The 27,142-nt window shown below is 34.9% G+C and overlaps 4 protein-coding genes across 9 annotated transcripts; all 4 read left to right on the forward strand.

Annotated features, from left to right (window-relative positions):
- Window positions 1-97: 97 nt before the first annotated feature.
- LOC111710048 (patatin-like phospholipase domain-containing protein 3) lies at window positions 98-3,355 on the forward strand. 3 transcript variants are annotated; one of them, XM_023484062.1, is made up of 7 exons: window positions 98-394; window positions 1,020-1,073; window positions 1,257-1,289; window positions 1,433-1,484; window positions 1,708-1,795; window positions 2,439-2,554; window positions 2,987-3,355. In XM_023484062.1, exons 1-7 carry the CDS (start codon window positions 256-258, stop codon window positions 3,330-3,332), a joined length of 828 nt encoding a protein of 275 aa, XP_023339830.1. In that variant the 5' UTR covers window positions 98-255; the 3' UTR covers window positions 3,333-3,355. The 3 variants fall into 3 exon arrangements, with proteins under 3 accessions (XP_023339830.1, XP_023339832.1, XP_023339831.1); XM_023484064.1 differs by having other exon boundaries at window positions 3,145-3,233; XM_023484063.1 differs by lacking the exons at window positions 1,433-1,484; window positions 1,708-1,795 and having other exon boundaries at window positions 2,443-2,554.
- LOC111710039 (uncharacterized) lies at window positions 3,346-5,320 on the forward strand. Its single transcript, XM_023484052.1, has 5 exons — window positions 3,346-3,442; window positions 3,666-3,951; window positions 4,046-4,138; window positions 4,334-4,397; window positions 5,108-5,320. Exons 1-5 carry the CDS (start codon window positions 3,358-3,360, stop codon window positions 5,318-5,320), a joined length of 741 nt encoding a protein of 246 aa, XP_023339820.1. The 5' UTR covers window positions 3,346-3,357.
- A 1,014-nt stretch (window positions 5,321-6,334) lies between these two features.
- LOC111710054 (exonuclease mut-7 homolog) lies at window positions 6,335-12,147 on the forward strand. Of its 4 annotated transcripts, none has more exons than XM_023484071.1 (10): window positions 6,335-6,435; window positions 6,548-6,748; window positions 6,864-6,951; window positions 7,506-7,649; window positions 8,077-8,257; window positions 9,668-9,773; window positions 10,335-10,460; window positions 10,546-10,641; window positions 10,917-11,034; window positions 12,063-12,147. In XM_023484071.1, exons 1-10 carry the CDS (start codon window positions 6,412-6,414, stop codon window positions 12,074-12,076), a joined length of 1,098 nt encoding a protein of 365 aa, XP_023339839.1. In that variant the 5' UTR covers window positions 6,335-6,411; the 3' UTR covers window positions 12,077-12,147. The 4 variants fall into 4 exon arrangements, with proteins under 4 accessions (XP_023339839.1, XP_023339840.1, XP_023339838.1 ...); XM_023484072.1 differs by having other exon boundaries at window positions 10,917-11,027; XM_023484070.1 differs by lacking the exon at window positions 12,063-12,147 and having other exon boundaries at window positions 10,917-11,529.
- Window positions 12,148-12,187: 40 nt separating this feature from the next.
- Window positions 12,188-21,052, forward strand: LOC111710053 (transcription elongation factor SPT5). Its single transcript, XM_023484068.1, has 16 exons — window positions 12,188-12,274; window positions 12,613-12,694; window positions 13,288-13,368; window positions 13,791-14,017; window positions 14,213-14,392; window positions 14,560-14,827; window positions 15,229-15,509; window positions 15,777-15,900; window positions 16,391-16,504; window positions 17,140-17,265; window positions 17,594-17,722; window positions 18,359-18,466; window positions 18,701-19,111; window positions 19,319-20,166; window positions 20,249-20,372; window positions 20,862-21,052. The coding sequence occupies exons 1-16, from the start codon at window positions 12,234-12,236 to the stop codon at window positions 20,943-20,945; spliced, it is 3,228 nt and encodes a 1,075-aa protein (XP_023339836.1). The 5' UTR covers window positions 12,188-12,233; the 3' UTR covers window positions 20,946-21,052.
- The last annotated feature ends 6,090 nt before the right edge of the window (window positions 21,053-27,142 follow it).

A 27,142-nucleotide genomic window follows, 5' to 3' on the forward strand; every position in this document is an offset into this window, starting at 1 on the left:
CAAGTGTGTCATAATAGTTGTTTAATTACTCCGTAATTTTATTTTATTTTTGAATGCTCTGAAGGAATAATATACTCGGGAATTTGTTATATCTTACAGTTTTGAAATTGTTCTGTATTAGATATTGTAGCTATAGCTTTGTGATTGAAAACCCGCCAAATATTCATTTTAAAATATTATGTATTTTGTTGATTTTTATAATTGTAATTTATTTGTAAAAGTATAGAATCAATGAACAAACGCCATTAATAATATATGTGTAAAGTTGTTGTGATATTTTTATGTTTCATTAAGCACTCCCAGTTTCCATATTTACCCATTTCAGACAATGTTATTAGACAGAGATATAAAATGAAGAAGATAGATATTTCCTTTGCTGGTTGTGGATTTTTAGGTACTTATAAACTCTTCAGGGGTATTTTTTAGCTATCTTTCTCTTAATTCTATTTTCTGAGAAAATGGTCTCGTTAGTCGTTAATTGAGTAGAAATTGTAGGTATTATACATATATAAATGGTTTCAGGAGAAAAATTATCAGAGGTAACTTTTCGATGAACAATGTCCGAATTTAGTGAATTCAAGCCGCGTTTCAAAACACCCAAAAACCGTTTTTAATTCAGCGCCGGCTTGAATCTTGAAAAATTAAATACAATTTTAAGTGGAACCAACCATATTTGAGCCGCGGCTTAGATTTAAGCCACGGCTCAAATTCTTTAAATTCGGCCTTAGGTTTTTTTTCTTTTTCGTTCTCATTTCGAGCTATTTTTTATTTTTGAAGAGAAATTTTTTTAATTTGAAGGAAAAAATCTGTCATTTTCTTGTTGTATAGACATAGTAGCAATTCTTCAGTTGCGGCACTGAAGATACCAATTTTCAGATTGGAAATTACGGATATATATAGGATTTCAGATTTTGAATCGATTCAAACGAATTCTCACAAAATTCTTTGACCAGTCATTTAATTGACGGTCTTAGGATAAAATAACAGATTCTTTTACATTAAACTATCTTTTTATCAAGCCCTGTACCATGCCGGAGTCCTCAAGTATATTCAATCAAATCTTCACAAAACAGGAATGAATATTTGTTGTTATTTGGTGGTGTTTTTTACTTTAACATTTTTTTTTATTGCAGACAAAATATTTTGTGAAATTATAAAAGTACTATTGAGTTTGCTTGTTTATAGTAACCGTTGAAAACGACTTATCTTTTGTCGATTTAACTTAGAACACCAAATAAAAAATATTTCTATATTAGTTCGGATTGAAAAATCTCTCGGAGCATCTGCAGGTACTTCATAGGGCATAACTATATCAGAAAAAAAAATTCCTTAAAGAAATTTTGTCTTTTTTCCGTTAAGTCCGAATTTGAAGTGGTTCTTGGAAAGGTCCTTAAAATAAAGATGATTAAAGTAACAGTCCATACATTAACAGGAGCTGTGGTTGCCTGCCTAGCTTTAATTCAATACCCTGCAGACGAAATCAGGCAGATATTCCATTTTTTGTTCATATTTTCTACAAAATCCCCCCCGCTCTATAAAAATTCCTAGTTTTGTACAGGTGTAATTTGAATGTTAGTTTTTCCCATATACTTTTTTTACATATTTTAGTTTTTTTAGTTTTTTCCACACATGATATGCCTAATAATCGCTTCCCCTCCTTCTAATATTTTGTTAGTTTACCTAGAATATTTCTTCCTTTATGGCTAGGCAGAAGTTTAAGAAAATTATTGAAAAAGCAAGAAAACACAGATTTGGAGCTTTTCATCCTAATTTTCATGTTGAATCTATAATTAAGGTTAGTTTAGTTTTAATCACTTATTCTTAAAAAAGAAAACTTGATGGGACAGTGTGGAAAAGTAGGACGTAAATTTAGTTAACCCACCATATATATTGTTAATTCACAACAGTGCCTTTAAATCTTTGCCTGATGATGAATGAATGGGATATCCTTCTTTTTTTCTAGAGACATTTTTTATTTTTTTTTGTTACAGATTCAACAAATATTAAAGGACAATTCTCTCTCAATAGATGTTTAAAGGTTACCATTGTGAATCAGATGTGCCACTCTGTTTTAAAGTTATGTCTACGATATGATTCCCTTAACCTTTGTAATATCATTTTACATAAAATTTGAACGCATTTCTTGAACATATTTCTATTTTTCTTTTATGTACAATGCTATTCTGTCTATTTGCACAACGGAAAAGAAAACCTTTTTCATGATCATTAGAAATAAATGAAACTATTTTTTCTGTAGATTGTGACTAATATTTAACTGCAAACTAACCAGTACCCATGTCTTTGTTTAAATCTATTTAATCATAGTTTGATAATTTATTTTATGAAAAACAAATTTTGTTGATATTTTCCCACTTGGATTCGGATCCGTGGATCCAGCATGGATGCGAATCCTATTTGCTGCTACTGTTATTATTAAGGAAGAATTGAGTCCTGAGCTACCTAGAGATATTGCTGAAATAGTTACAGACAGATTATTTATATCACTTACCAATAGCAGGGGTCACAACTTACTTGTGTCACAGTTTAATTCAAGGTAAAACAAAACAGTTTTGTATTTTTTCAATTTTTATTGATTTATTGTTTTTTTTTGATAAATTAGAATTTTGAAAATAAACTTTAAACTTTATAAATGATTTTATTATTTAACTTGTAAATTCCATACGGGAAGAAAATGAGATATATTACTGATCTCATTTCATGAAAATAATTTTTAATAACAATCATCATTACTTATTTATTAGCCAATTAAAATGTGTCTTTTTTGATTTTATTGAAATTAAAATTGTTGCCCTATTGTGAAAAGAATAAACTATTAAAACAATAATAGACTTATGACTCCTAAATAAATATGTTTAAATAAATCAAACCCCGTATTAAAGGAACTATCTACGGTGTAACATGTGTCTGTTTCCTAACTCCAAGTCAATAGTTTACAGAAAGTCGATTTAATACTTACAATTTTTAGAGAGGATCTATTGGAAGCTTTAATTTGTTCCTGTTTTCTTCCCGCATTTTCTGGATACAGAGTTCCAACATTTCGGGGGGAAAAATTCCTAGACGGAGGTTTATCAATCAATCTTCCTGTTCTGGACTCTCATACGATTAAAGTCAGTCCCTTTGCAGGACTGGATAAAGATATCTGTCCCAGGTTCAGTTCCAGCTCCAGGACTTTAGATCTACAGGGGGAAAATATAGCACTGAACCTGCAGAATTTGAAGCGAGGGGTGCATGTGATAAAAGCCTCAAATGTATTGGTGTTGGAGGATTATTACTCTTGCGGGCTGAAGGATGCCAAAAGCTATTTTGAATAAAAAACTTCATAAATTTGCAGAAAGAATGTCCACAACTGAGCCCCCAAGAGGGCGGGGAAGAGGGCGCGGAAGAGGGCGTACCCTGAAGGTCACTGAATCCACAAATCCAGGTGATTGATGGATTTAAACTTTTTGACTTCATTTATTCTCAACTTTATATTTTATTCATTAAGTAATGGCAAAAAACTATTTATTTTATGACAAAAGATTTCCAGTTTTTTGTCTTTTTAAAAACCAAAATGAGTAAAATATTTTCAATTTTTTGTTTTTTTTAAATGATTGATTGAAATTGATATTTTACAAATTGTATATTTTATCTTCTTTTATGACCAGGAGTGGGACGGGGAACGGGCCGAGGACGGAGTAAGATGAATTGGTCTGGAGATATCGCTGGAACCCAACCTCGTCCCAACTCCAACCAAATTTCGATATCCAACCCTAATCCTGAGGTTTCGGAACCTGACTCCCAGTTCTCTGACACAAGTTTGGTCCTGTATCCGGGTCCAATCTCTGCTCCTAGTATTGTAAAACCTGGTCTCCGAGTTGAGATGAGTCTCGCGGAGAAAGAAGTTTCTTCAAACATTCGGAAAATTATACAAGACAAGAAAGGGACCTCCAGGTAAAAGAATTTTAGCGAAAGGGTGGGATAAGGCTAAATGGGGAGGAAGGGGGCCAATTTATTTCTACTGCTTAACAATTTATTATTTCTTTAGTTCTGTGCTTCAAAAGCATTTCTCTATGTCCTCTAATCCATACCTCTCAGCACTAACAATTGCATCGAAGAACTTCGAAATGAGCAAATTCAGGTGAATTGTAAATTTTATTTTTCACAAGTTCCTCGATATTAGTTCTCTCTCTTTTAATATGAAAAATGTAAGCTCAATTTTTAAAACAAAGAAAACTGTGCTGCTTAATTAAGTTTGTAATGGCTTCATCTGTATTTAAATTGTAGAAATAAAAATATTCTCGAACAAAATTAATCCTATTTTTATTTTGATCAGGGAAAATTCAGTCACAGCAACAGTTATTGTAGAGTTTGAAAAATGGCTAAAAACTAAGTGCAAGGTAAGATCAATAATATTATAATTAATTAAGATGTATTTACGCAAATATAAATTAATTTAACATGGTGTAGATTCTGTGTGAAAAAAAATAAAAATGAAAAGTCAAATAATATTGCAGCATTTTCGATATATTACCCAAAATTTATCCTAGTGGGGTATATAGTATATACTAAATATTTTCTTAAACATACTTAATATATCTGTTCGTTTTGATACAGGAGTAATGATAGATTTATTGGATTAAAAGCTGATAAGAAGCAATAATATGTGTTAACATAAATGCCATTGTAAATTGACAGACTTCCTATTCTCTCTTTTAAGTTTTCGGTTTCTGAAAATTGCGATGTAACTATTATACACTATAAGGCCTCAATTAGTATATTTATTTTCAGTTTGGGGTGTGGGAGTAGGACGTCGCTAAAAGTTTTATTTTATTGGATTTAATTGTAATTGTAATTGTAATTGTATTATGTACGGCTGACGGTTGGACCAAGTGGGCTGAAATTTTTTGAGGAAACTCTTTATTTTCCGCGGGTGTAAAATAGATTTTTTTTCTCAAATCGAATTTTTTTTGTTGAATGTTAAAAAAAATTATATTTTTTTTAATCGGAATTTTTTTTTCAAAAATCGATGATATTCAATATTTGATTTTTTAAATTCCACGGGCAACGCCGGGCACTTCAGCTGGTCTATGATATATATCAAATTAAGGATGACCTGTCAGCTACTGGAGATCAGCTAACACTGGAAGAGAAGGACTTTGCCTTCTTCACCTTCTCCATGTACACCAACCTTGCTGTTATAGCCTCGGCGTTCAGGGTGTTCGATATTCAGGTTAGGTACAGAGATCACGTAGCAGGTCCTATAGCCAACCCCCCCTCCCCCCCCACACACACACACATTCACATACAGGCTCTCAAATAAGGGGAGGGGGGTAAAAATAGCTAATTTTCTCGAAAATTTGAAGAAGAAAAAGCCCCTACATTAGTTTTTTTAAACCTATACTCTTTAAGCAAACTCAACTTCAACTACAACATTTTTTAATAAAAGCTCAGATTCTTTTTATTTTCCACCTTTCTTTAAAAAATGCCCGCAAATTTAGATTTTTAAATTATACTCTGTAGAGAAAGAAATCCCTGAACGAGGATTATGAAAAGTGGAAATAAGTAGTGTCGGATCTTGGAACCAGAGAAGACCTACTTAACTTCCTCTCCTTTTGTACATTTGTTATTTATCATGTAATTATATCTAGAAGCAATAAATGTACTTCTAAAACTCACAGATTCTTATTCAAACTGCCCCACCAGATTTAATTCAATATTTGTAACCCTTGCTTTTTTGACACCAAATATTTTAATTTGCACCTAAATTTAATTTTTGTCCCAAATATTTTTGATAATTCTCAAAATATTTAGAAGTTTTGCCCCCAACAAAAAACATACCTTAGTTTAAAACTAATGCCTTCACCCCAAAATAAAGATTCAAGATTTTCCATTGACCTAACTGAAAAAAGTCCCTCAAAAATAAAATTTGCCCCAAAAACAAAGATCTAAGATTTCCCCCAACTTAAAAAATTGCCCCCCAAAAAAATAAAATTTGCCCCTGAAATATAGTTATAAGATTTTTTCCACACAAATTTGCCCTAAATATGAAAAATTTACCCCAAAATATCCTGAATTGGTAAGGTAGTTTTTTCATGGTTGAGTATAATACACATTTTTCTTGCCCCCCCCCCCCCCCCCCCGGGCTCTTTTTGTGGGGGGGGGGGGGGGGGGGGGGGGGGGGGCTTGGTAATACACTGTAATTCAATACATATAGAATTTTAGCGGGTTTATTTGGAAAATGTAATTTTTGGGGAGCCATGCAATGTACTATGTCCCCTTTGATCACATCATACTTATTTTTACTCTTTTTTCATGAACCCGCCAGAGAGTTTCATCTTTTATTATGTAATCTTAAATATTAGATGTGAGAACGTAATCTGTTTGGAGGAATTGAGACCACAAATACTTTCAATGTTTAACTATCCTTCCTCTATGGTAAGTCAATAGTGATTCATTGATTGAAATTGGAAATGTAACAAAGACGACAAATATTCGAAATTATTTATTTCAAGGTTTTTTACCGAAACAATTTTGATTTATATTTTAGAGCAAAGGACTGTCAGGTTTTACGGAGCAAATTCTTGGTCTAGGATTAAATAAATCCGACCAAATCTCAAACTGGGATCGGAGACCATTACGCGAGAGCCAAATCATGTACGCGGCACTGGACGCATTTGTGTGCGTCGCTCTCTACAACCGGTTGGAGACAGTTGCCGCCGAAAACGTGAAAACCGACGATTTCCACAAGGTGTGCAATGTTATCATTCAAATTTTTCAATTTTGCACATTTTTCATTTCTTTATGGATACTGCAAAGGCAGTGCTTTTGCTAGAAATATAAAATAAAACTAATTTTTTCTACAGGCTCTTCGAGATGTTGTCCAGCGTCGGGGAGGAAAGGGGATTTCTCAGTCCAGTGAGAAGAAAAATAAGACTAAAAACCCTATCGGAGGTATATTTAATATATGTTATAGATTTAATTTAGGTAGTGGTTGCAAATAGTATCAATGGATCGCATCTAGTGAAAACAGGCTGAGATTAGCCGATCTATCAATTTACATTTTATGTTGGATGATCAGCGAAGCGTATTTAATCTAGGTAAGGGAAGTGGAAATACTTGTCCAACTCTCTCAACATTTTAATTTCAGTCAAAAATTTCTCTAGTTTTAATTACATAACCTGACTTAACGGTTTTAAATGAATTTTTTTACGTTTTTGCTGCTCTGCGCGCTCTGCGAAAAAAATTCTTACGACATTTTTTTTGTCGTCTATTTATATATTGTCTGTCCGTTTGTATGCATTAAACGTCAAAACTGCTGAACCGATCGGGCCCAAATTTTGTGGGGGACTTCACATGTCCTTTGGGAAGGTTTATGGAACATCAAAATTTGAAGAAAAAAGTTTTTTTAAATGGCCGACTTTCAGAGCAACAGTTAAGAGCTAAAATTATTCAAAGGAAAGGGAGAAGCACCCTAAAAGCCTAGTTACTTAAATTCTTATTTCTAGGATATGGAGTTGCTGGCCGTGGTGTTACTCAACCCCTACTCTCTGAACCTATACCTCCCTCCCAGCTAAGGGTAGTGTGTGATACTATGCTTCAGGGACTCTGTAAGAAACTCAGAGGATGTGGTGTTGATGCTGTAGCATTAGGTAGAAATAGTAATCCGATTCGTTAAACATTTTTTATCTGTGATTTCCTAGGCTAGCTATGCGATGAAGTCGCAGCTAAATCATAGCTAGGAAATGTCTAACGAATCGGAAAATTGTTGTCTTTTCAAGGGTAGATATTTTTTAAATCTTTACACTGGGAATGGTGGGGGGAATAAAAAATGGGGTTCCAGTGGCAAGCTTTTTCTCCATTTCTGTTACACAAAATGGAGGAAGAAAACAATGTTGTTGTTTTTTTCAAGAAAAAATATACACTTGTAGCCGAGGCTAAATTAGTTGTACTTAAGATATATGTTGGAATATTTTATCAAATTTCAGAGTAGTCTGGTACAATTTATGAAAATCGTGGAAACTACACAAATTTTTGTAAAGAAAAGTAAAACATAGAATTAAAACTATTTTATTTCAGAGAACGGAGAGGAGCATATGAACTGTTTACAACTACAGAAAGCTAAGTCCGACGGAAAGGGAACTGTTTACGTGATATCTCGAGGTTTACCCGCGGATAGGATTGCTAAACAAATGCCTAGAGGACACTGTCTTAAACTATACCCGGAGAAAACTGAAGATCAGATCAAGGAGGTGTTTAGGTGAAACTATTTTCATCATTTCGGATTTTTAGTTCCTGGATCCGTACTGGAAACAAATGGATCCAAATCCGGATCCAGGTCAATTCTTTAATCTTTACGGAATTTTTTTAACAAAAAATCAAATTTTTGTTTCATTTTTTCGCTTATTTTTATCCTAAAACTTGATGAACCGTTAAGAAATGAGGAAATTTTTATAATCTCTCTTTTTTCAAAAGTTCAGATTTGGGTTTTAGGAGTAAAAAAGTTTTTTTTGCAGTTTTTGGTAGATATTTAACCCCTTGGATCCGGATCCGCATATTTTTGCGGACCCAGGAAGCTAAAATCTTCTGGATCCAACGGACTGCTTTCAAACAATTCCATTTTAAATCGTCATGCCAGAAATAAACAATGTTTTAAATAAGATTTTATGGTTACGCCCAATTTTGGTTAATTTTTTATTATTAAACTTATCTTTGCCTTCAATTCTATATCAATATAAGTTAAAAGAGAATATGGTTTATATCATATCTGTTCGGTTCCATAGTAGTAAACTTATCGTGTAAGAATTCCCATTATTACACGGTTCAGGAGGAACAATTTTAATATTGTTCGCTTCCTAGCGTTTAAGAATGCTTATTCTTACACTGCAGGTGTAGAATTTTCATTCTTTAATTCTCATATCGTGGAATGTATGAATCCATCAAGATTATTTCATTTCGTTTAAGAATTTCCATTTTTACATTTTTTTCTTATCTTTATCTTATTATGTAGGGGTTTTTTTTCCATGATTCTTTTTATTTCTTCCTTCTGTGGTTATTCTCAGCAATCCCATTATGAGAATATCTACCAGGCAATGAACTGTTGATCAGGACTTCTGCACAATATTACTTGATAAACAACTTCTTTTATATTTTGCTTCGGGATATTTATTTTTCAAAATGATTCAGTGCCTGGGACATATTTTTTATTTACTAGCTTACGAAAAGAAATTTTAAAAAATTGCAAGCTAATATAAATCTTTTGCTGTAGTAGCCATTGATCCATAGTAGCGTATATAGACATCGAAATTGGTTGTAAATTTCGTTTGACCAACTGATTAGGACAAGGTACACCAGAGAAGTTTGTTACAGCTGTCCCATAAACCCTCAATCCTCATAATACATGGGAACTACTCAATTATTATATCACCCTGGCCTATTTGAGTGGTGGCAGGTTTGCATGTTATGTCATTCAACTTAATGACCTCCGATAAGGGCTGTTATTTAATACCGCCGGTTGGAATGCTAGGAGCAAACAAGCATTGCTAGAAATTTTTGTTGCAATCTTGGAACGAGGGATTGAACCCCTGCCCCTCAGTTCCTTGACTAGTGACGCTACTCTAAAGAGCTTCCTAAATCTCTTCCTTCCCCTTATTTATTTAGTATTGTTTAGATATTTCAATGTTAAAGCGAGGGAGGGTGATCTGTTCTCTAGATGTGTTCTATGTAATGGGGATGAATATCTCAAGGTCCCAGGAAACCTACTGCTCAAAATACTGGTGAGAAATTTTAAGGGGTTTCCCGCAACGATTTTAGTAAACCTTTAATTAAAGGTTGCCAATATTCGATTATCTACACTACACTCAGGGGTGTATATTTTCCAGAATTTGATGATTTGGGGGGAAAATGAAAAATTGGACATTAAAAGGCAACTTGGTCATTTTGTTATACTTTTTATCCAAAATTGATTGATTTACCCATATTCAGAGAAGAAAACTCTTAGCACATAGCTTCTGGGGAAAAATGGTTTCTGAAGGGGGGGGGGGAGAGAAAAAGGATTTTTGAGAAACTATACAGTAATATAGTATACTCTCATGTCTATAGTAGTATTAAAGTTGTATCTGGTAAACGATGATGAAGTCTCGCAGTAGTGTGAAAGAGGGGGTGTAATTTTTACCCTTATTTTGTTTATTTGCCATCAATATACTAGAAAATGGTAGAAAATAATTTTTTTTTGTGAACCAATTGTGTATTTTGGGTGGGGTTTAAACCGGTTTAGATGTTTTCACCCCCAAACAGATCTTACTCTGCCTTGTAGAATAATACGAGTGATGTTGCAGGTGAACAGGAAGAATGACCATGCTCCAGTCCGTGTGCTCCCTGTTAGTGTAGAGGGTGATAGTGAAGAGGATAGTGAGGACGAGGACGGATTTGATAGCTATGCAAACTATGGGTCGGATAATGAGGTAGAAGAAATATCTTGTCAGTAAGAATGTACATTACTGTTAGTTTTATTATTCAGCGCCTGGAATTGATCTTATTATTTATCAGGATATGGTTTCCAGTCCGTGTCTCCGGGTATCCTGGGAACTAGTGGAAGGAGGGAAGATTGACGTATTCTCGGGAATCACTGGGACCGGAGTCAAGGTATATGTTCCGCAGTTTTGCCAAAGAAAATTTTGATATGCCATTTTTTTACATGACACCTGGTTAGTGAAAGTCTGAACCCTTGTGTACGCTAGCGGGGTAGATACTGTACCCCAGGGAGTACTGGAGATATTAATCCTTGTATTCTCTTGGTCGGGGTGGATTGGATACTGTACCCCAGGGAGTACTGGAGATATTAACCCTTGTATTCTCTAGGTCGGGGTAGATACTGTACCCCAGGGTGTACTGGAGATATTTACCCTTGTATTCTCTAGGTCGGGGTAGATACTGTACCCCAGGGAGTACTGGAGAAACACTCCGAGTTCTGGGTTTGCTCCTCCTGTGGCAAAGTATACTGGCAAGGATCTCACTGGGAGAAAGCTCAGGCTAAAGTTAAATCTTATGTTAACGTTGCTCCTATTCCTAGTCCTCAACCTAAGTCCACTTAAGTCAAATGGTTCTAAGTCCCCTGACTCCAGATCTTAAACGCCCTGCAAATGGCCCTAAAACTCCTGATTTCTCTATTTAAACCCCTTTAAAGGCTTTTTAAATGGTTCTAAATCCATTAAAGCAAGATCTTATAATACCTCAAACTGTTTTTTTTAAACTATACCACCCTAAACGTGAATATTTGATACCACAACCATAAAACCTAGAGTCTAAACAAACAATATTACGGGACATACGTACTAAGCAGTGATTCATTTAATTTTGATCCAAATCCTGGATCCGCAGCGAAAATAATTTGATCCGGATCCTGGATCCGCAGTGAAGATAAATGCATCCGGATCCAGGCAATGAACATTTCTATAAGATTTACTGATTTTCTGAACAAAAGAAGAATTTTTAAAAAATATTTTTTGTTATTTTTTTCTAAAACTTGATGAACAATCCAGAGATAAGAAAATTTATAATCTCTTTTTTTCAACAGTTCAGATTTGGGTTTTGAGATCATAATATGTTTGTTTGCAGTTTTTGGTTGATATTTTACCCCTTGGATGCGGATCCGTGGATCCAAAAATTTTGTTAATTCGGATCCTAAGCACTGGATCAGGGGACATTAGTGCATCATCATTATATCTTTCAATAATGAACCAATCCTTGTAATTCTAATGATTGTTAAATTTTGGAAAATTGTGATAATTGTAAAATCTGTGATAAGCTTTTAAATCAAATAAACCGCGCTTTGACCCATGACACTCTGGGTATTACTCCGATTTGGGACTAATGCCCCCTGAGTCCGACATAAAGTTTTTTTCTAGTCTGTTAATATGCCACAGTTGATTTTATTCATTTAAGTTTTTCTACTCACCTATAACTGAGTGATAAGGCACAAACTTTTAAAGCTTCTTTCTCCTTCCTTTTATCTTCTCCTTCATAGTCAACCCTGGAGCAACGTTAACACATCTTTTTTTTTGAAGATGATGTAATCTGAATGAAACTAACTTATTCTAGTAAAAATATTTGTATAGTTATTTGATTAAAACCAACTTTAAGTGTCGTTTTTAAGTTGCGTTTTTTACCAAGCATTTTTCTTGTGTGATGTGATTTTTTTTGTTATTTTTCTTCAAAATTTTTATTTTTCAGAAGAAATGTCTGACAGTGAAGGAAGTTCAGAGCCAGGGTCCCCGAGGTAATATGCCTTCTTGTTACGAAAGACTAATTTATCTGTGTTCTTGTAGTTTATTGTTTTACCTTAATTTTTAATTGATTTGTTCATTAAAGTCCTTTTTAGAAAGGCTTAATCAAAGTAATGAAGAAAAAAGTCCAACCTCAGGGTCATAATTTTCATATACTCGCTAAAATATGTGGGAAATTATGTTTTATATGTCAAAGGGGGTAGAGGGGGGTTACCTTTATAATTCATATCGCTAGTCTTTTTCCAAAGAAAATTAGCTGATTATTTATCCTACGAGACCTCGAGCTGGAACAGCGTAGGTTTGTGATGGTATTCACCCTGTATATGATTAGGTCTAGAGAGGCCGAGGAGGGAGAACCCGAGGATGTAGAGGACGAACAGGAACCTGAGGGAGAGGACCTTCTAGACAGTGAGGTTAGACAAATTTGTTTCGATTCGATTTGTTATGTTTTGGTTTGGTTTGATTTGGTTTGATTTGGTTTGATTTGGTTTGATATGGTTTGATTCGATACGACAACCATATGTATTTCTAAATATGTTGATACAAGATTAACCTATACGTGTCTGAATCCTATCATGATTTAAAGTTAGTGTTTTCCACCCCGCCCCCCTCCCCGGAGGTTTTTTTCCATAGCTTATAAACGGCTTACACTATATAGAGCGCTAAAACTTCTTCAATTTTTCAACTTCATAAACGCACATTTTTTTAAATGTATGCAAAGGGTAGGGTAGAGGACGGTTAAACAGCTGGTCGGTGTTAAATCAATAATATTCCATTTTTATTATTTCAGTTACAGAACTAAAGGCTACTTATTCGAAAACCTCTTGAAAGATTTANCGTTCAGGATAGGGTTAAATGTGTCGAGACAAAATATACATGTCATTTTTTTCTATACAAAATCAATTTGATCTCCAGTATTTGTTATTTGTGTGTCCTATTTCAAATCTTCTTGAACTAAACCAACAATAGAAAGAAAAAAAATTATGTTTGAACAAAATGATTTCAGGAGGAGGAGGAAGAAGATGACCGCCCCAACAAGAAAGCTAAACGGTCAAGGGTCAACGCACACGATTTCATCATTGACGAGGTAAATTGAGAAATTATGAAACCACCTTGTCCTGCGTGGAGAGCCTACCCTCCTTTCTGTTTTAACAATTTCAACGCAATCTTGGACATTTATTCAACTTTATAACGTTTAAAATTATTTGTTGACATTGTTAACGCACATTTAGTTATGAAATTTAATATTGAAGGAGGAAAACGCAAAAAAAAGTTTTTCCCTCGTAAATTTCGTCTTCCTTTCAAATCGTCAAACAATCATTATTTTTAATGCGAATTAATAAATATTGAAGTGTCGAAACATTGCTTTTGAAGTCTAAAATTGTGTTTAAACGGTGTAAACACCAGGGATCGAGTAGGCTCTTCGCGCTTAAACCATTTTATTGGAGTTTTTATTTATTCTCGGGTTTTTGGGTTTATTTAATTGTATAATTACATGTGATTGTGTAGGCTGAGGTTGATACTGACGATGAAGAGGATGAGGACGCGTACAGAGATTACGCAGATGACGCACTGGATCCTAACGAGGCGGAGGAGGCGGGACAAACAGCGGCGGATGTTGAGGCGAGGATGAGGCAGAGAGATCGATTAGGACAACAGGAGGATCAACTGGACGAGGAGGCAATAGAGAACTATTATAGGAATAGATATAACGAGGATACAGCTGCTATTGCTAGGTAATCTAGTTATACAATACACCTCTTGTTCTTGTTGTCCCGATAATTTCATTCCTTGTCAGCACCAACAATTAATGGAAAGATGCGATTTAACTCCAAAGATCTAATAGAAGGTTAAAATCGATGGCCTGCTACTTTTGTCTGGTGTCGAAACGGGGGGAAAAAAAGTTGATGACCTTGATTTCATTGTGGCAGGTTCGGAGAGGGGGGAGAGGAGATGAGTGACGAGATTACCCAGCAGACCCTACTCCCCGAGGTGAGGGACCCCAACCTCTGGATGGTGAAGTGTAGGATCGGAGAGGAGAAGGTTACAGTGCTCCAGCTCATGAGGAAGATGATTGCGTATCAATATGAAGAGGAACCACTTCTCATCAGGTTATTTCTTAATAATTTCCGTCAAAAAAGTTTTAGGAAAATTAAGATTTTTAATTGCAATAATTTCCCGGAAAATAGCTTTAGTATTTTCCCAATAATATCTCAAAGCAATGTCGATTTCATTTCATTTCCAAATGATTCCAGGATTAACTCCTCTGATTGTTTAGATCAGTAGTTGTTCCGGAGCATGTCAAGGGATACATCTACATTGAAGCCTTCAAGCAGACCCACGTCAAGGCTGCCATTGATGGTATCTCTAACCTGAGGATGGGAATCTACCAGCAGCAGATGGTCCCTATCAAGGAGATGACTGACGTGATGAGGGTAGTCAAGGAGCAGGCCGGTCTCAAGGCTAAACAATGGGTTCGATGCAAGAGAGGAGTGTTTAAGGATGATTTGGCTCAGGTTGACTACGTGGATGTTGCTAGTAACCAGGTATACCAGGAGTAGTAAAGACCCCCCCCCCCCTCCGTTTAGATTATTATTTCTTTTTCAATCAATTTTTAATCAATAAGTTGGAATAAATTTAAGTTTTTGTAAACAAAGGGGCAACCTTGTATTGTGGCGACAAATTAGTCGAACTTGTTTTTCTATAACTTGCCCTGTAGAAATTGAAACCTAATTTTAAGCCGTTTTCTGTTATTTCTATCCGATGTTTCGAATACCTCATAAAATCTTTATTCCTAAATTTTTGGGAGAATTTCACGATTTACTTCTGTTCACCGAAATATCTGAGAGAACTATAAATTGTGCTGACTTATTCACAGTTGAATTATGGTACATGCTGTATTCTGTCATAATAGGAAACATTCCTTAAACTAACTATTTTCTACTAGGTTCATCTTCGCCTCCTCCCGCGTATTGATTACGGGCGGATGCGAGGCGCACTGCGGACAACTGCCTCGGACGATCTAAAACGGAAAAAATTTAAACGCCCGCCGTGTAAACTATTCGATCCCGAGAAGATTCGAGCAATCGGTGGAGAGATCACGAACGATGGAGATTTCTACGTGTTCGAAGGAAACCGGTATTCTAGGAAGGGATTCTTGTTCAAGAACTTTGTTATGAGTGCTATACTAGCAGAGGGAGTTAAACCTACACTCAGTGAACTAGAGAGGTAAAAATATCATTCATAGAGATATAGAGATTACGAGGGGGTCGGGGGTATTTATTTTGAAGAACCAACCCACCCACCCCCGTTCTCGCACTTCTATTTCAAAAGTTAAAATCGTTTAATCTTGATTAAGTTGTTAAAAAAAAACTTTTAAAAACTTTACTCGGTAGTCCAAACATGCACCTCAAAAATTACAATAGATTTGTTTCGATGAAGTATTATCAAAATGTACAAGTATCATGTTTTTAATTGTTATGTTATGGTATTAAGGTTTGAAGAGACCCCTGAAGGATTGGATATAGACCTGGGAGCTGTGGATAAGGAAGAAATTGCACACAAGTTCAGTAATGGAGATAATGTTCTTGTTGTAGAGGGAGAGTTGCAGAACTTACAGGTACAGTTGCCGTACACTTTATACATTGGGATGTCCCTATTTATATTTTTTATTTTGGGACATTCCACAAGAAGATGTTTACGCGATCAAATAAACTTCATTTCAAAACTTTATTTTGTATCAAGTACCGCTCCCTAGTTTTTTAAATGTGGAACCTCAGTGATCAATTCTATCTTTCTTAACTAACATAGCTTGGAATAATTGTTTTAATTGTATATACACGCAATAAACATGAGAATAAATTAGTTTTAAGAATTTTTAAAGATCATTCTTGAACTAATTCTCTAATATGCAACATTGAGGTTTTACACTGTCACACAGAAAGACTTAACTGAGGCGGTCAATACAGTCATAACAATTTTATTCGAAATTATTTTGTTTTTCATCATTTTCTAAAACTTCTGAGGTATATAATATAATTTCACTGTGAGAACTCCTTGAGTGAATAATGTATTAAAGTGTTAGTTTTTATATTAATTGATTTATTTAGGGTCGAGTTATAGCTGTGGATGGGAGTAAGATTACTATACAGCCTAAACACGAAGATCTTAAAGATGATCCCTTGGACTTCCAGGCTAATGAACTCAAGAAATACTTCAGACAGGTGACGATCATATTGTTACTTGATATGTTAGTTTATTGCCATATGCTATATAGGCTAGAGGTCTATAAAGGTATTTTCCTCTGAAAAATAAATAATATTTGTTGGGATAGCTCATTTATTGTCGAGCTTTAAAAATCTTCTTTTCTTTCCTTAAACTATTAATTATATACTACGGATTGATAAATGGATGGTTTTAACAATTGTACGCTCTGGAATCATGCTTTATAGAATTGTTGATAATGTGATTCAGTGATTTGCTTTAACAATTATATAACATAATCATTGATTAGTTGGTTGTTTTAACAACCATATGATAAAGAATCCTTGGTAAATGGACTGTTTCAAAAGTCATATGATTTAATTTCATTTCATTAGAACCATTTATTAGTTGGTCGTTTTAACAATTTTATGATTGTAAAAACATTGATTGATGTATGTTTTTACAATCATTATTGAATGATTGTAAAAACAATCAAATGATTTAGAATCATTGATATGATATAGAATCTTTGATTAATGCATGTTTTAACAATCGTTCATTGATTGATTGTTCTTACAATTATATGAATTAGAATCAGATGTTTATAAGATTATTGATTTTTAATATAACTGATTGATTGATTGTTATTGTTCAGGGCGACCATGTGCGTGTAATCGGAGGAAGGTATGAAGGTGATACTGGTCTGATTGTCAGGGTTGAAGAGAATATGGTTGTTCTATTCTCCGATCTTACTATGCACGAACTTAAAACCCTTCCCAAGGTTAGTATAAACTTAAACCTGAAGATTTAACCAAGAAGGATACAGTTTTGTACTTGGATTTTCGACCAAGCCGAAAAGGCAAACCTTAAACGGTCAATACTTGCTTTATTTTAGTGCTACGAACCTCTTTTTGGTTTCAATCGATCGGAAACGTTACAACGATTTCAAAAAGTTTTAAAAAATTGAACCATGGTGAGTTCTTTTCTACTATGCCTTAAAGATCGTTTTTTTGGTATATATTTGAAAATTTGGCGATGACGTAAGTCAGGTAATAAAATTGTGCCTGAAGTGAAAATATTAATGATTTGATTTGAATTGATTTGTGTAGGATTTACAACTGTGTACGGATATGGCAACTGGTGTGGACAGTATGGGACAATATCAGTTCGGAGATATGGTGCAGATAGATGCACAGACAGTCGGGGTTATTGTGCAGATTCAGAAGGAAAACTTCCAGGTAATTCATATACATTTATAATCAGATTATTAGAGGGACTGTAGGCTCAATTTCAACTGACCCTCCATTTAAAGAAGGGGCAAAACCATACCTGTTCTACAACGTTACTTTATTTGATAAATGATGTAGAAGATTTATGTACAGTGTTTAATTTTGACAATTTTCTCCATTGTTTCTGAAGCAGACTAAGCTTGCGCCATTGTGAATCGGACCGGAAACAAGTGTTTGGAATTATGTCTACAGTCTTTCCTTGAAGGAAAAACAGAGGTTTTATTTTGGAATTCAACTGAATGTTAGATCATTTTCTGCATTTTTATATGAGCCAGGCTTCCCCAAATATGTGTGTATATATACATATACATATATAAATATATTTACTACGAAGACATTATGATATTTTAGGTTTTTTAGAAATAATTTGCTTTTCAATATTTAGCTTTCATAATTTAGCAAAGTGCCAAAATTCCTAATTTGGAGTGAAGAATGAATTTAAGAGGACAGAGGCCGAATTTAAAGAATTTGAGCCGCGGCTCAAATATGGTTGGTTCCATTCAAAATTGTATTCAATATTTCAAGATTTAAGCCGGCACTTAATTGAAACAGGTTTTTGGCTCAAATTTATTAAATTCGGTTTAGGTGTTGAATATGCACGGGAAGGTGGTGAGCATGAAACCTGCTGCTCTACAAAGGAAGAAAGCACACAAGGACGTCAAGGCACTCGACAGCGAGCAGAATCAGATTCAGGTCAGATCAGAGAAGAATTTTTCTATATCTAATAATCAATGTTTTGATGTTTTTTAATTGTTCAGTTTTTTAAAGAGAGCAGATTGTTTATTTGCCTGGATAATGTTTTTTTTTCTACAATTTTAGATGACAAAATTACACCTTTTAACAATGTTCATTATGAAAATGAAGTCGGTTTTGTTCATGGCTTGCTTTATGTTCGAGTATTTTTAATAAGTATTTTTAATGATTTAGGTGCGTGATGTTGTAAAATGTATTGACGGGCCACACTCTGGGCGTCAAGGAGAAATCAAGCATCTGTATCGTAACTATGCCTTCCTTCACTCCAGGATGATGCTTGACAACGGCGGAATATTCGTCTGCAAATGCCGCCATCTTCAGTTAGCCGGCGGTGGTAAGGTTACTAGTGGCGGAGGTGGCGGAGTGAGTAACGCTGGAGGATTACCAGGTTTTATGTCGCCCAGGCTTTCAAGCCCTGCTCATCCCAGCCAGGGCGGAGGAAACAGAGGAGGGGGCGGAGGTGGATTCCGGGGAGGCCGAGGAGGACGTGGTCGCGGCGGAAATGTTGGAAGAGATCGAGAATTGATCGGACAAACTATCAAGATTACTCAAGGTCCTTACAAAGGGCATATTGGAATCGTTAAGGTGATTGATCTTGTCCTTTTTTTCAAGATGTTGTCTCGTTATTTTACAACTATAACTGACAAATGAAACAAAAACTTTTTCTTCAACCATTCTAAAAAATATTTTCATTTGGTTTTAAAAATTAGCTGTTTCCAAACTTGGGTTTAACCTTTATTTATTGGCAAAGTATCTCTTAACCGATCTAACAAATTCAATGTTATAATTTAGGACGCTACTGAAGCTACAGCTAGGGTTGAACTACACTCGAAGTGTCAGACGATCTCCGTCGATAGATCCCGTATTGCAGCGGTTGACTCTGGCAAGAGCGGAGCAGGAGGACAGTTCTCCTCCTACAACAAGACTCCGATGCACGGGCCCTCCGGTACTCCTATGTACGCGACACCGGGAAGCAGAACTCCGATGTACGGCTCTCAGACACCGATGTACGATGGTTCAAGGACTCCGCACTACGGGAGCATGACTCCAAGTCATGGTGAGGACGGATCTAGAACTCCGGGTAGATCCGGAGCTTGGGATCCAACTGTTAGTAACACTCCTGCGCAGACTCGTGAGTTTGATGATTACAACTTCGACGACACTTCTCCAAGTCCGAATTATAATCCCGGTACTCCATCGGCATATAACCAGGAGTCCCCTAGCGGACCTTATACTCCAACTAATCCCGGAAGTGTGTACAACCCACAAGACTACTCCCCTTACCAACCCTCCCCCTCCCCTTCAGCATACCAGGCCAGCCCATCCCCAAGCAACAGCTATGTACCTACTCCCTCCCCCGTAGGAGCATATCAACCCTCCCCCTCCCCCAGCTACGCTGCTCCCTCCCCCGGGATGGGATACTCTCCGATGACTCCGGGTTCAAGCCACGCCTCTTCTCCCTTCCATCCTTCGACTCCGTCCCGTGAAACGGATATTCTCAACTCCCAGGATTGGTATTCTCCGGATATTGAAGTACTGATCAAGAGTTCTCACAGTGACTCCAACCTGTGCGGTCAGGTTGGGGTTGTACGTGGTGTAATCCCGGGTCATTGCTCGGTATATCTACATGAAGAAGAAAGGTCAGCTAATTTCTTTCGCCTTTTTTTGCTTTAAATTCTTTTAATTTTTTTTACAAACTTTGATCAACTTAATATTACTCAGGGTTGTGACCATCCCTGCAGTTGATCTTCAGCCTGTTGTTCCAACACGAGGAGATAAGGTGAAGGTCATTCTCGGAGATGAAGACAAGGATCAAAGCGGTCATCTTCTCTCTATCGATTCACAGGTATTATACAAAATACATCAGAGCTTATATACTCGAGAAATGGGGGGGGGGGGCTTTTTTCTTTTAACTACTATATACTTTCCTAATTTTTTCGAATTTGGTTCAACGTAAATGTTAACCCGGAACATGTTATTTAAAAAAAAGATTTCTTAGAGAGGAGGGGATAGCATTTTATATAAAAAACATTCATTGATTTCACTTGCTTACTTACTTACTTCATTACTCACTCACTCACTCACCCTCTCACTCACTCAGACTCACTCACTCACTTACTCAGACTCACTCACTCACTCACTCAGACTCACTCACACACACTCGCTCACTCACTCACTCACTCACTCACTCACTCACACACTCACTCACTCACTCACTCACTCACTCACTCACTCACTCACACACGCACTCACACACTCACTCACTCACTAGCTCACTCACTTACTCACTCACTCACCCCCTCACTCACTCACTTATTTGAATATCTGTGTTTAGGAGGGTGTAGTGAAACTGGATCACTCAGGAGATGTTAAAATGTTGCAACTGAAATATCTCTGCAAGATGAAATCTGATGATTAACTTCCAGGCTTCCTGTTATACAGCTGTTACAGTGCTGTTACAGTGCTGTTACAGTACATATAATATTGTTTTGCTACTTTAATTCAAATGTATCTTTTGCTGTTTCATCGTTGTATCTTGAATCATACATAGCTGGAGCCTTTGTATCACCACTGTATCGTAGATAACAACAATCAATAGCAGTTGACTGTTTTGTTAGCAATTCCGTTGTTTAGTTTAAGCTAATTATTAGACTTTCTGGATAGAAACGACGTTATAGTTAGCTATTAAAAAAAAAGATGATCAACTGAACAGTAATATCACGATATTCTTTAATATATTAATATATTAAAATTCTGTACAGTATACATTACAATGTTAAAATATCTTTGGTTAATATTTACTTTGATTTATCCCACCCACCTTTAATATCATTATTTTGTTTTTCTTTATTATTTTGGGATTTATGGAAAATCAATTTCATTGTAAATTTTTTTCGGATTTTTTTGGCCTTGGCCGTGCTTTGCTTGAATTCAAGTAAACTGTCGTTACAGTTATTTTGCATAATGTACTTGTATTCTATATAAACTTTGGCAGAATCTAACCAATATATTAAAAAAAAATCAATCAACATTTATCTTGGAAATAAAGACTTTTTTAAGAACAAAATAGAGATTATTTTTGGCCTTTTTAATCTATGCGACTCAACTCGTGAAACTGAATTACAATTTATTCAATTTGCCTCCTTGTCCCTGAGATGCGGTGGTAACTAAAAAATTGTGAATGGAATGTCGTCTTGGATCTTTATTTTATTAAAAAAAATATCTTGTTAAAACGGAAAACTGATATATTTCTAAAAATTTTCATAAACATTTTATAATTTCTTTGCATATTTCTTGCATAGATAAAAACAGAGGAGGATAATTCCACTCTTTGGGTTTCTACGGAATTAGAATTTTTCTAACATTCAAGTCTTTCAACAAAAACTTTTTATCATCATCTAACTTTTAAAAGAGAAAAGATAATGAGGCCAAAAAATCCTCCTTATAGACGCTGTAGTTAGAAGTACAATTTGTTGAGATCAACTCCATATTTGATCCGGATTCAGCCTATTTTTCGCATACTCTCCCTGCTAGTCTAGCTTTAAAGAAGAATACTGAATAGTAGATAACCTTCCGTCCGTGTATTTACAACTAGGGTTTCCAACACAAGTGGATTTTACTTGCGCGCAATTGTGAGCCCTGTAATTTCCTCGCAATTCCGCACTATTATTCGCAATACGAGAACAGTTGCGCGCAATTCCGCACGCCGGAGTTTCGATTTGAAACCTTCTCTACGACCATTCTGCAATTCCTTGGTTTTCTAATCCTTCTCACGATCTGTTGTGGCAAAGAAAACGTATTAATTTTGCCAACTTATGTTTTTGCTCAAGAATGCGCGAAAATGTCAAGTTCCGGCTGAAGAACCAGGAAGTTTTGATTAAAAGTCGTCTTCCCCGACCTTCCTGATACGGTTATATAAGCATACATGTGAACATAACAATACTTGCTCAACATTCATTTATGAATTCTTCGCTATTCTTAAGACCTAGACGGACGGCGCCTTGGACACGATTAGGTAAAGGGGTGAATAGTTCCTCTAACCCTGAAAACATTTATCCTCCTTTTTGACAATATTTTCAAAAAAAATTAAGAAAATTATTTGTTCATTTTCCACAATCCCTTTTCCCAATCCGGGTGCAATTTATTATTTGTTATGCTCTCATAATCCATACTTAATCATTTTTCATTCATTGGTTCTTTGGTTCAAGGCATTCATTCATAGATTACTTTATAATTCATTAATTCATTGTTTCATGGCATTCTTTCATTGGTTCTTTGGTTCAACGCATTCATTCTTAGATAACATGTAATTCTCTAATTCATTGTTTCTTGGCATTCATTCTTAGATTGTAATAATTCATTAATTCATTGTGTCTTGGCATTCTTTCATTGGTTCTTTGGTTCAACGCATTCATTCTTAGATTACTTTAATTTATGAATTCGTTGTTTCATGTCTTTCATTCATTGGTTCCAGGCATTAATTCTTAAATTATTTAATTTATTAATTCATGGTTTCTTGACTTTCATTCATTGATTCTTTGGTTCAAGGCATTCATTCTTAGATAATTATAATTCATTAATTCGTTGTTTCTTGTCTTACAATCATTGGTTTTTTGGTTCAAGGCATTCAATCACATAGATTACGAAAATTTATTAATTCATTGTTTCTTGACTTTCATTCATTTGTTCTTTGTTTCAAGGCATTCATTCTTAGATTACTATAATTCCGTCATTCACGGTTTATTGGCTTACATTCATTGGTTCTTTTGTTTATTGGCTGGCATTCATTGATTATTTGCTTTGACGCATTCATTCTTTGATTACTATAATTCATTAATTCGTTGCTTCTTGTCTTAAATTCATTGGTTTTTTAGTTCAACGCATTCATTCTTAGATTACTATAATTCATTAATTCACTGCTTTTGGCATTCTTTCATCAAGGTTCTTTGGTTCAACGCATTCATTCTTAGAAAATTATAATTCATTAATTCGTTGTTCCTCGTCTTACATTCATTGGTTTTTTTGGTTCACGGCATTCATTCTCAGAAATTACTATAATTTATTAATTCACTGTTTCTTGTCTTACATTCATTGGTTTTTTGGTTTAAGGCATTCATTCTTAGATTACTATAATTTATTATTTCATTGGTTCCTAGCGTGCATTCATTGGTTCTTTGGTTCAAAGCATTCATTCTGGAATTACTACATTTCATTAATTCAATGTTTCTTGGCTTACATTCATTGGTTCTGTGCTTTAATGCATTCATTCTTCGACGACTATCAGTCATTAATTCATTGATTCGTTGATTACTATCATTTATCATTTCTTTGGTTTATATCAGCTTTCATTCTTTGGTTCAAGGCATTCATTCTTAGATTACTATCATTCATTAATTCATTCATTGGTTCTTTGATTACTATCGCTTTGATTAGTATAATTCATTAATTTCTGGCGTTCATTCCTTGGTCCCTAGCGTGAATTTATTGATTCTTTGATTACTTCCAAATATTCATTATTTACTTGTTGCTAGTTTGAAATATTTCGGTGCTTTGGTTTTCACCATTCATTTCTTGATTGCTATACTTTTTCCATTTAGTTGTTCGTTGGTTTTGCATATTCAATTTATCATTCAGTTAGTGGTTCTTTGGTTCCTGGCATTCCTTCTTTGTTTACTATAATTCATTAATTAATTTGCTCTTCCCTATCATTCTTCCTTTCCTAGCTTGCATTTCTTGTTTTTTTGATTACTGTCATTCGTTAATGCATTGGTTCTTAATTTTCATTCATTCTTTCCTAGAGCTTGCATTCATTGGGTTTTTGGTTTCATTACCCATTGGTTCTTAGCTATCATTCATTGGTTCTCAGTTTTCATTCATTGGTTCTCAGTTTTCATTCATTGGTTCTCAGCCTTCATTCATTGGCTCTCAGCTTTCATTCGATTCATTGGTTCTTAGCTTTCATTTATTCTTTCCTAGCTTTCATTCATTGGTTCTTTGGTTTCATTCTTTTGGTTCTCAGTTTTCATTCATTGGTTCTCAGCTTTCATTCATAGGTTCTTAGCTTTCATTTATTCTTTCCTCTTTCCTAGCTTTCATTCATTGGTTCTTTGGTTTCATTACCCATTGGTTCTTAGCCTTCATTCATTCTTGCCTTGCTTGCATTCATTGGTTCCTAGCTTTTATTTATTAGGTTTTTTGTTTCCAAGCAATCAGAAGCAATTAGATAACTATATGTTATTTCTTCATTGATTCAGAGCTTTCAATAATTTTTTTGGGGTTTCAGCATTATTCTTTTCTCAATCCTTTAATTAGTTTCCATTCCTACAACCCTTTCATAGATGTTATCTATCCTTTCATTAGTTCCCATTCATACTACCCTTTCATAGATGTTATCTATCCTTTCATTGGTTCCCATTCATACTACCCTTTCATAGATGTTATCTATCTTTTCATTAGTTCCCATTCCTACTACCCTTTCATAGATGTTATCTATCCTTTCATTGGTTCCCATTCATACTACCCTTTCTTAGATGTTGTCTTTCCTTTCATTAGTTCCCATTCTTATTACCCTTTCATAGATGTTATCTATCCTTTCATTGGTACCCATTCATACTACCCTTTCATAGATGTTATCTATCCTTTCATTAGTTCCCATTCATACTACCCTTTCATAGATGTTATCTATCCTTTCATTGGTACCCATTCATACTACCCTTTCATAGATGTTATCTATCCTTTCATTAGTTCCCATTTATACTCCTCTTTCATTGATGTTATCTATCCTTTCATTGGTACCCATTCATACTACCCTTTCATAGATGTTATCTATCCTTTCATTAGTTCCCATTCATACTACCCTTTCTTAGATGTTATCTATCCTTTCATTGGTTCCCATTCCTACTACCCTTTCTTAGATGTTATCTATCCTTTCATTAGTTCCCATTCCTACTACCCTTTTTTTTAGATGTTATCTATCCTTTCATTGGTTCCCCTTCCTACTACCCTTTCATAGATGGTATATATCCTTTCATTGGTTCCCATTCATACTACCCATTCTTAGATGTTATCTATCCTTTCATTAGTTCCCATTCATACTACCCTTTCTTAGATGTTATCTATCCTTTTATTGGTTCCCATTCCTACTACCCTTTCATAGATGGTATCTATCCTTTCATTGGTTCCCATTCATACTACCCTTATCTATCCTTTCATTGGTTCCCATTCCTACTACCCTTTCATAGATGGTATCTATCCTTTCTTTGGTTCCCATTCATACTTCCCTTGCGTAGATGTTATCTATCCTTTTTTTTGGTTCTGTCACGTGTAAAGTGATCGCTCACTTAGTTGAAAAATACTCAAAATTCTTCCATTGTTTGGATTTAAAAGACAACTTTAAGTCTATCCTCCCCCTTAAGCATGTTCTTGAGGTCCAGAATGGTCAAAATTTGTGTTGTGATCCTAGATTTGTAAAATTGGGTTTTATGTGTATTTTTATATATAGGGTGTCCCACGAAACATGACAGTTGGTAAATAGTTTAAATGTCTTCTTCTATAATTAGTAATGTTGTTTGATACTAAAGAGAAAGATAAAAATGTTATATGGCAATCATATTATAGTAATGTTGATATCAAAGTAAAATTATAGTTTGAAGAAAAGATGTTTTTAACGAAATAAACTGCAAAAAAATCTTTAATATCCAATGCAATATATGAAAGAAGATATTTAAAACTAATCACCAACCGTCATGTTTCGTGGGACACCCTGTAGGTTAATATTACAAAACCCTTTACAAATTATATATCATAATAAATATGTCAATTTCACAAATAATGAAAATGAGTTAAGACTAAAAAACTGAGGATAATAATAAAGCAGAAGGCGTCTAAAATGAAGAAAATGGTCGTGCTTTTTATGTATCGTGTCTTCCTGGCGTTTTCAACATTATTTCTAGTTCATGATATATTAATCGGTTAATGTTGCATAAAAATTATTTCATGATAACATTATGATTCTACAATTTAGTTTTACACCGACGTATTTATAGATGTGCAAACTGCAAAGTGCTTCGTAGGCCAGAATAAAGAAAATTATTAGGGCGGTAAGAGCTTGGTTTAAGTATGCAGGTAGATTCATAGAACATAAAAAATAAGAGCCTCCATTTTAAAGTTTGATTAATAGTTGATTTTGTTAACATAATAAAGGGCATCGAGGATTATGTGATAAAAATAATATTGTTCAATGTTCTGGCAAAAAGGCGTTTGAATTAGAAAGATATTGGGACAACTTAATTCAAAAAGGTTTAAGGTGTTGCCATGACCCCCCACCCCCCCCNNNNCCCCCCCCCCCAACCTAAACTTATTGTGCCCTTTTCAGCAGACCTCCCCTAAAAGACAGCTTTAAAATTCCAGTTACACTGTTAAAACTTCTCAATATTCATTTTTACAGCGTTTATATTGAGTATTTAAATCTACACTATGCATCTTGATCCTATATATTTAGGGTTCAGATCACATACATCCCAGCTCTCCAGGTCCCTATCTTGATCCTATATATTTAGGGTTCAGATCAAATACATCCTAGCTCTCCAGGTCCCCTATATTGATCCTATATATTTA

Source organism: Eurytemora carolleeae, unplaced genomic scaffold (assembly GCF_000591075.1).
Source record: "Eurytemora carolleeae unplaced genomic scaffold, Eaff_2.0 scaffold423, whole genome shotgun sequence".
Lineage (NCBI taxonomy): Eukaryota > Metazoa > Arthropoda > Copepoda > Calanoida > Temoridae > Eurytemora > Eurytemora carolleeae.

What these genes read in the sequence shown, in the direction of transcription:
- LOC111710053 (XM_023484068.1), top strand. Translation starts at nt 12,234, where the DNA reads ATGTCTGACAGTGAAGGAAGTTCAGAGCCAGGGTCCCCGAG. An exon ending in ACGATTTCATCATTGACGAG is followed by an intron (nt 13,369 to 13,790) that starts GTAAATTGAGAA and finishes GTGATTGTGTAG; the next exon opens with GCTGAGGTTGATACTGACGA. An exon ending in GAGAGTTGCAGAACTTACAG is followed by an intron (nt 15,901 to 16,390) that starts GTACAGTTGCCG and finishes TGATTTATTTAG; the next exon opens with GGTCGAGTTATAGCTGTGGA.
- LOC111710054 (XM_023484070.1), top strand. Translation starts at nt 6,412, where the DNA reads ATGTTTAACTATCCTTCCTCTATG. An exon ending in GACTAAAAACCCTATCGGAG is followed by an intron (nt 6,952 to 7,505) that starts GTATATTTAATA and finishes TCTTATTTCTAG; the next exon opens with GATATGGAGTTGCTGGCCGT. An exon ending in CAGATCAAGGAGGTGTTTAG is followed by an intron (nt 8,258 to 9,667) that starts GTGAAACTATTT and finishes AGTATTGTTTAG; the next exon opens with ATATTTCAATGTTAAAGCGA.
- LOC111710048 (XM_023484062.1), top strand. Translation starts at nt 256, where the DNA reads ATGTGTAAAGTTGTTGTGATATTTTTATGTTTCATTAAGCACTCCCAG. An exon ending in TACCCTGCAGACGAAATCAG is followed by an intron (nt 1,485 to 1,707) that starts GCAGATATTCCA and finishes CTTTATGGCTAG; the next exon opens with GCAGAAGTTTAAGAAAATTA. An exon ending in ATGTTGAATCTATAATTAAG is followed by an intron (nt 1,796 to 2,438) that starts GTTAGTTTAGTT and finishes GTTATTATTAAG; the next exon opens with GAAGAATTGAGTCCTGAGCT.
- LOC111710039 (XM_023484052.1), top strand. Translation starts at nt 3,358, where the DNA reads ATGTCCACAACTGAGCCCCCAAGAGGGCGGGGAAGAGGGCGCGGAAGA. An exon ending in GACAAGAAAGGGACCTCCAG is followed by an intron (nt 3,952 to 4,045) that starts GTAAAAGAATTT and finishes TTATTTCTTTAG; the next exon opens with TTCTGTGCTTCAAAAGCATT. An exon ending in TTCGAAATGAGCAAATTCAG is followed by an intron (nt 4,139 to 4,333) that starts GTGAATTGTAAA and finishes TATTTTGATCAG; the next exon opens with GGAAAATTCAGTCACAGCAA.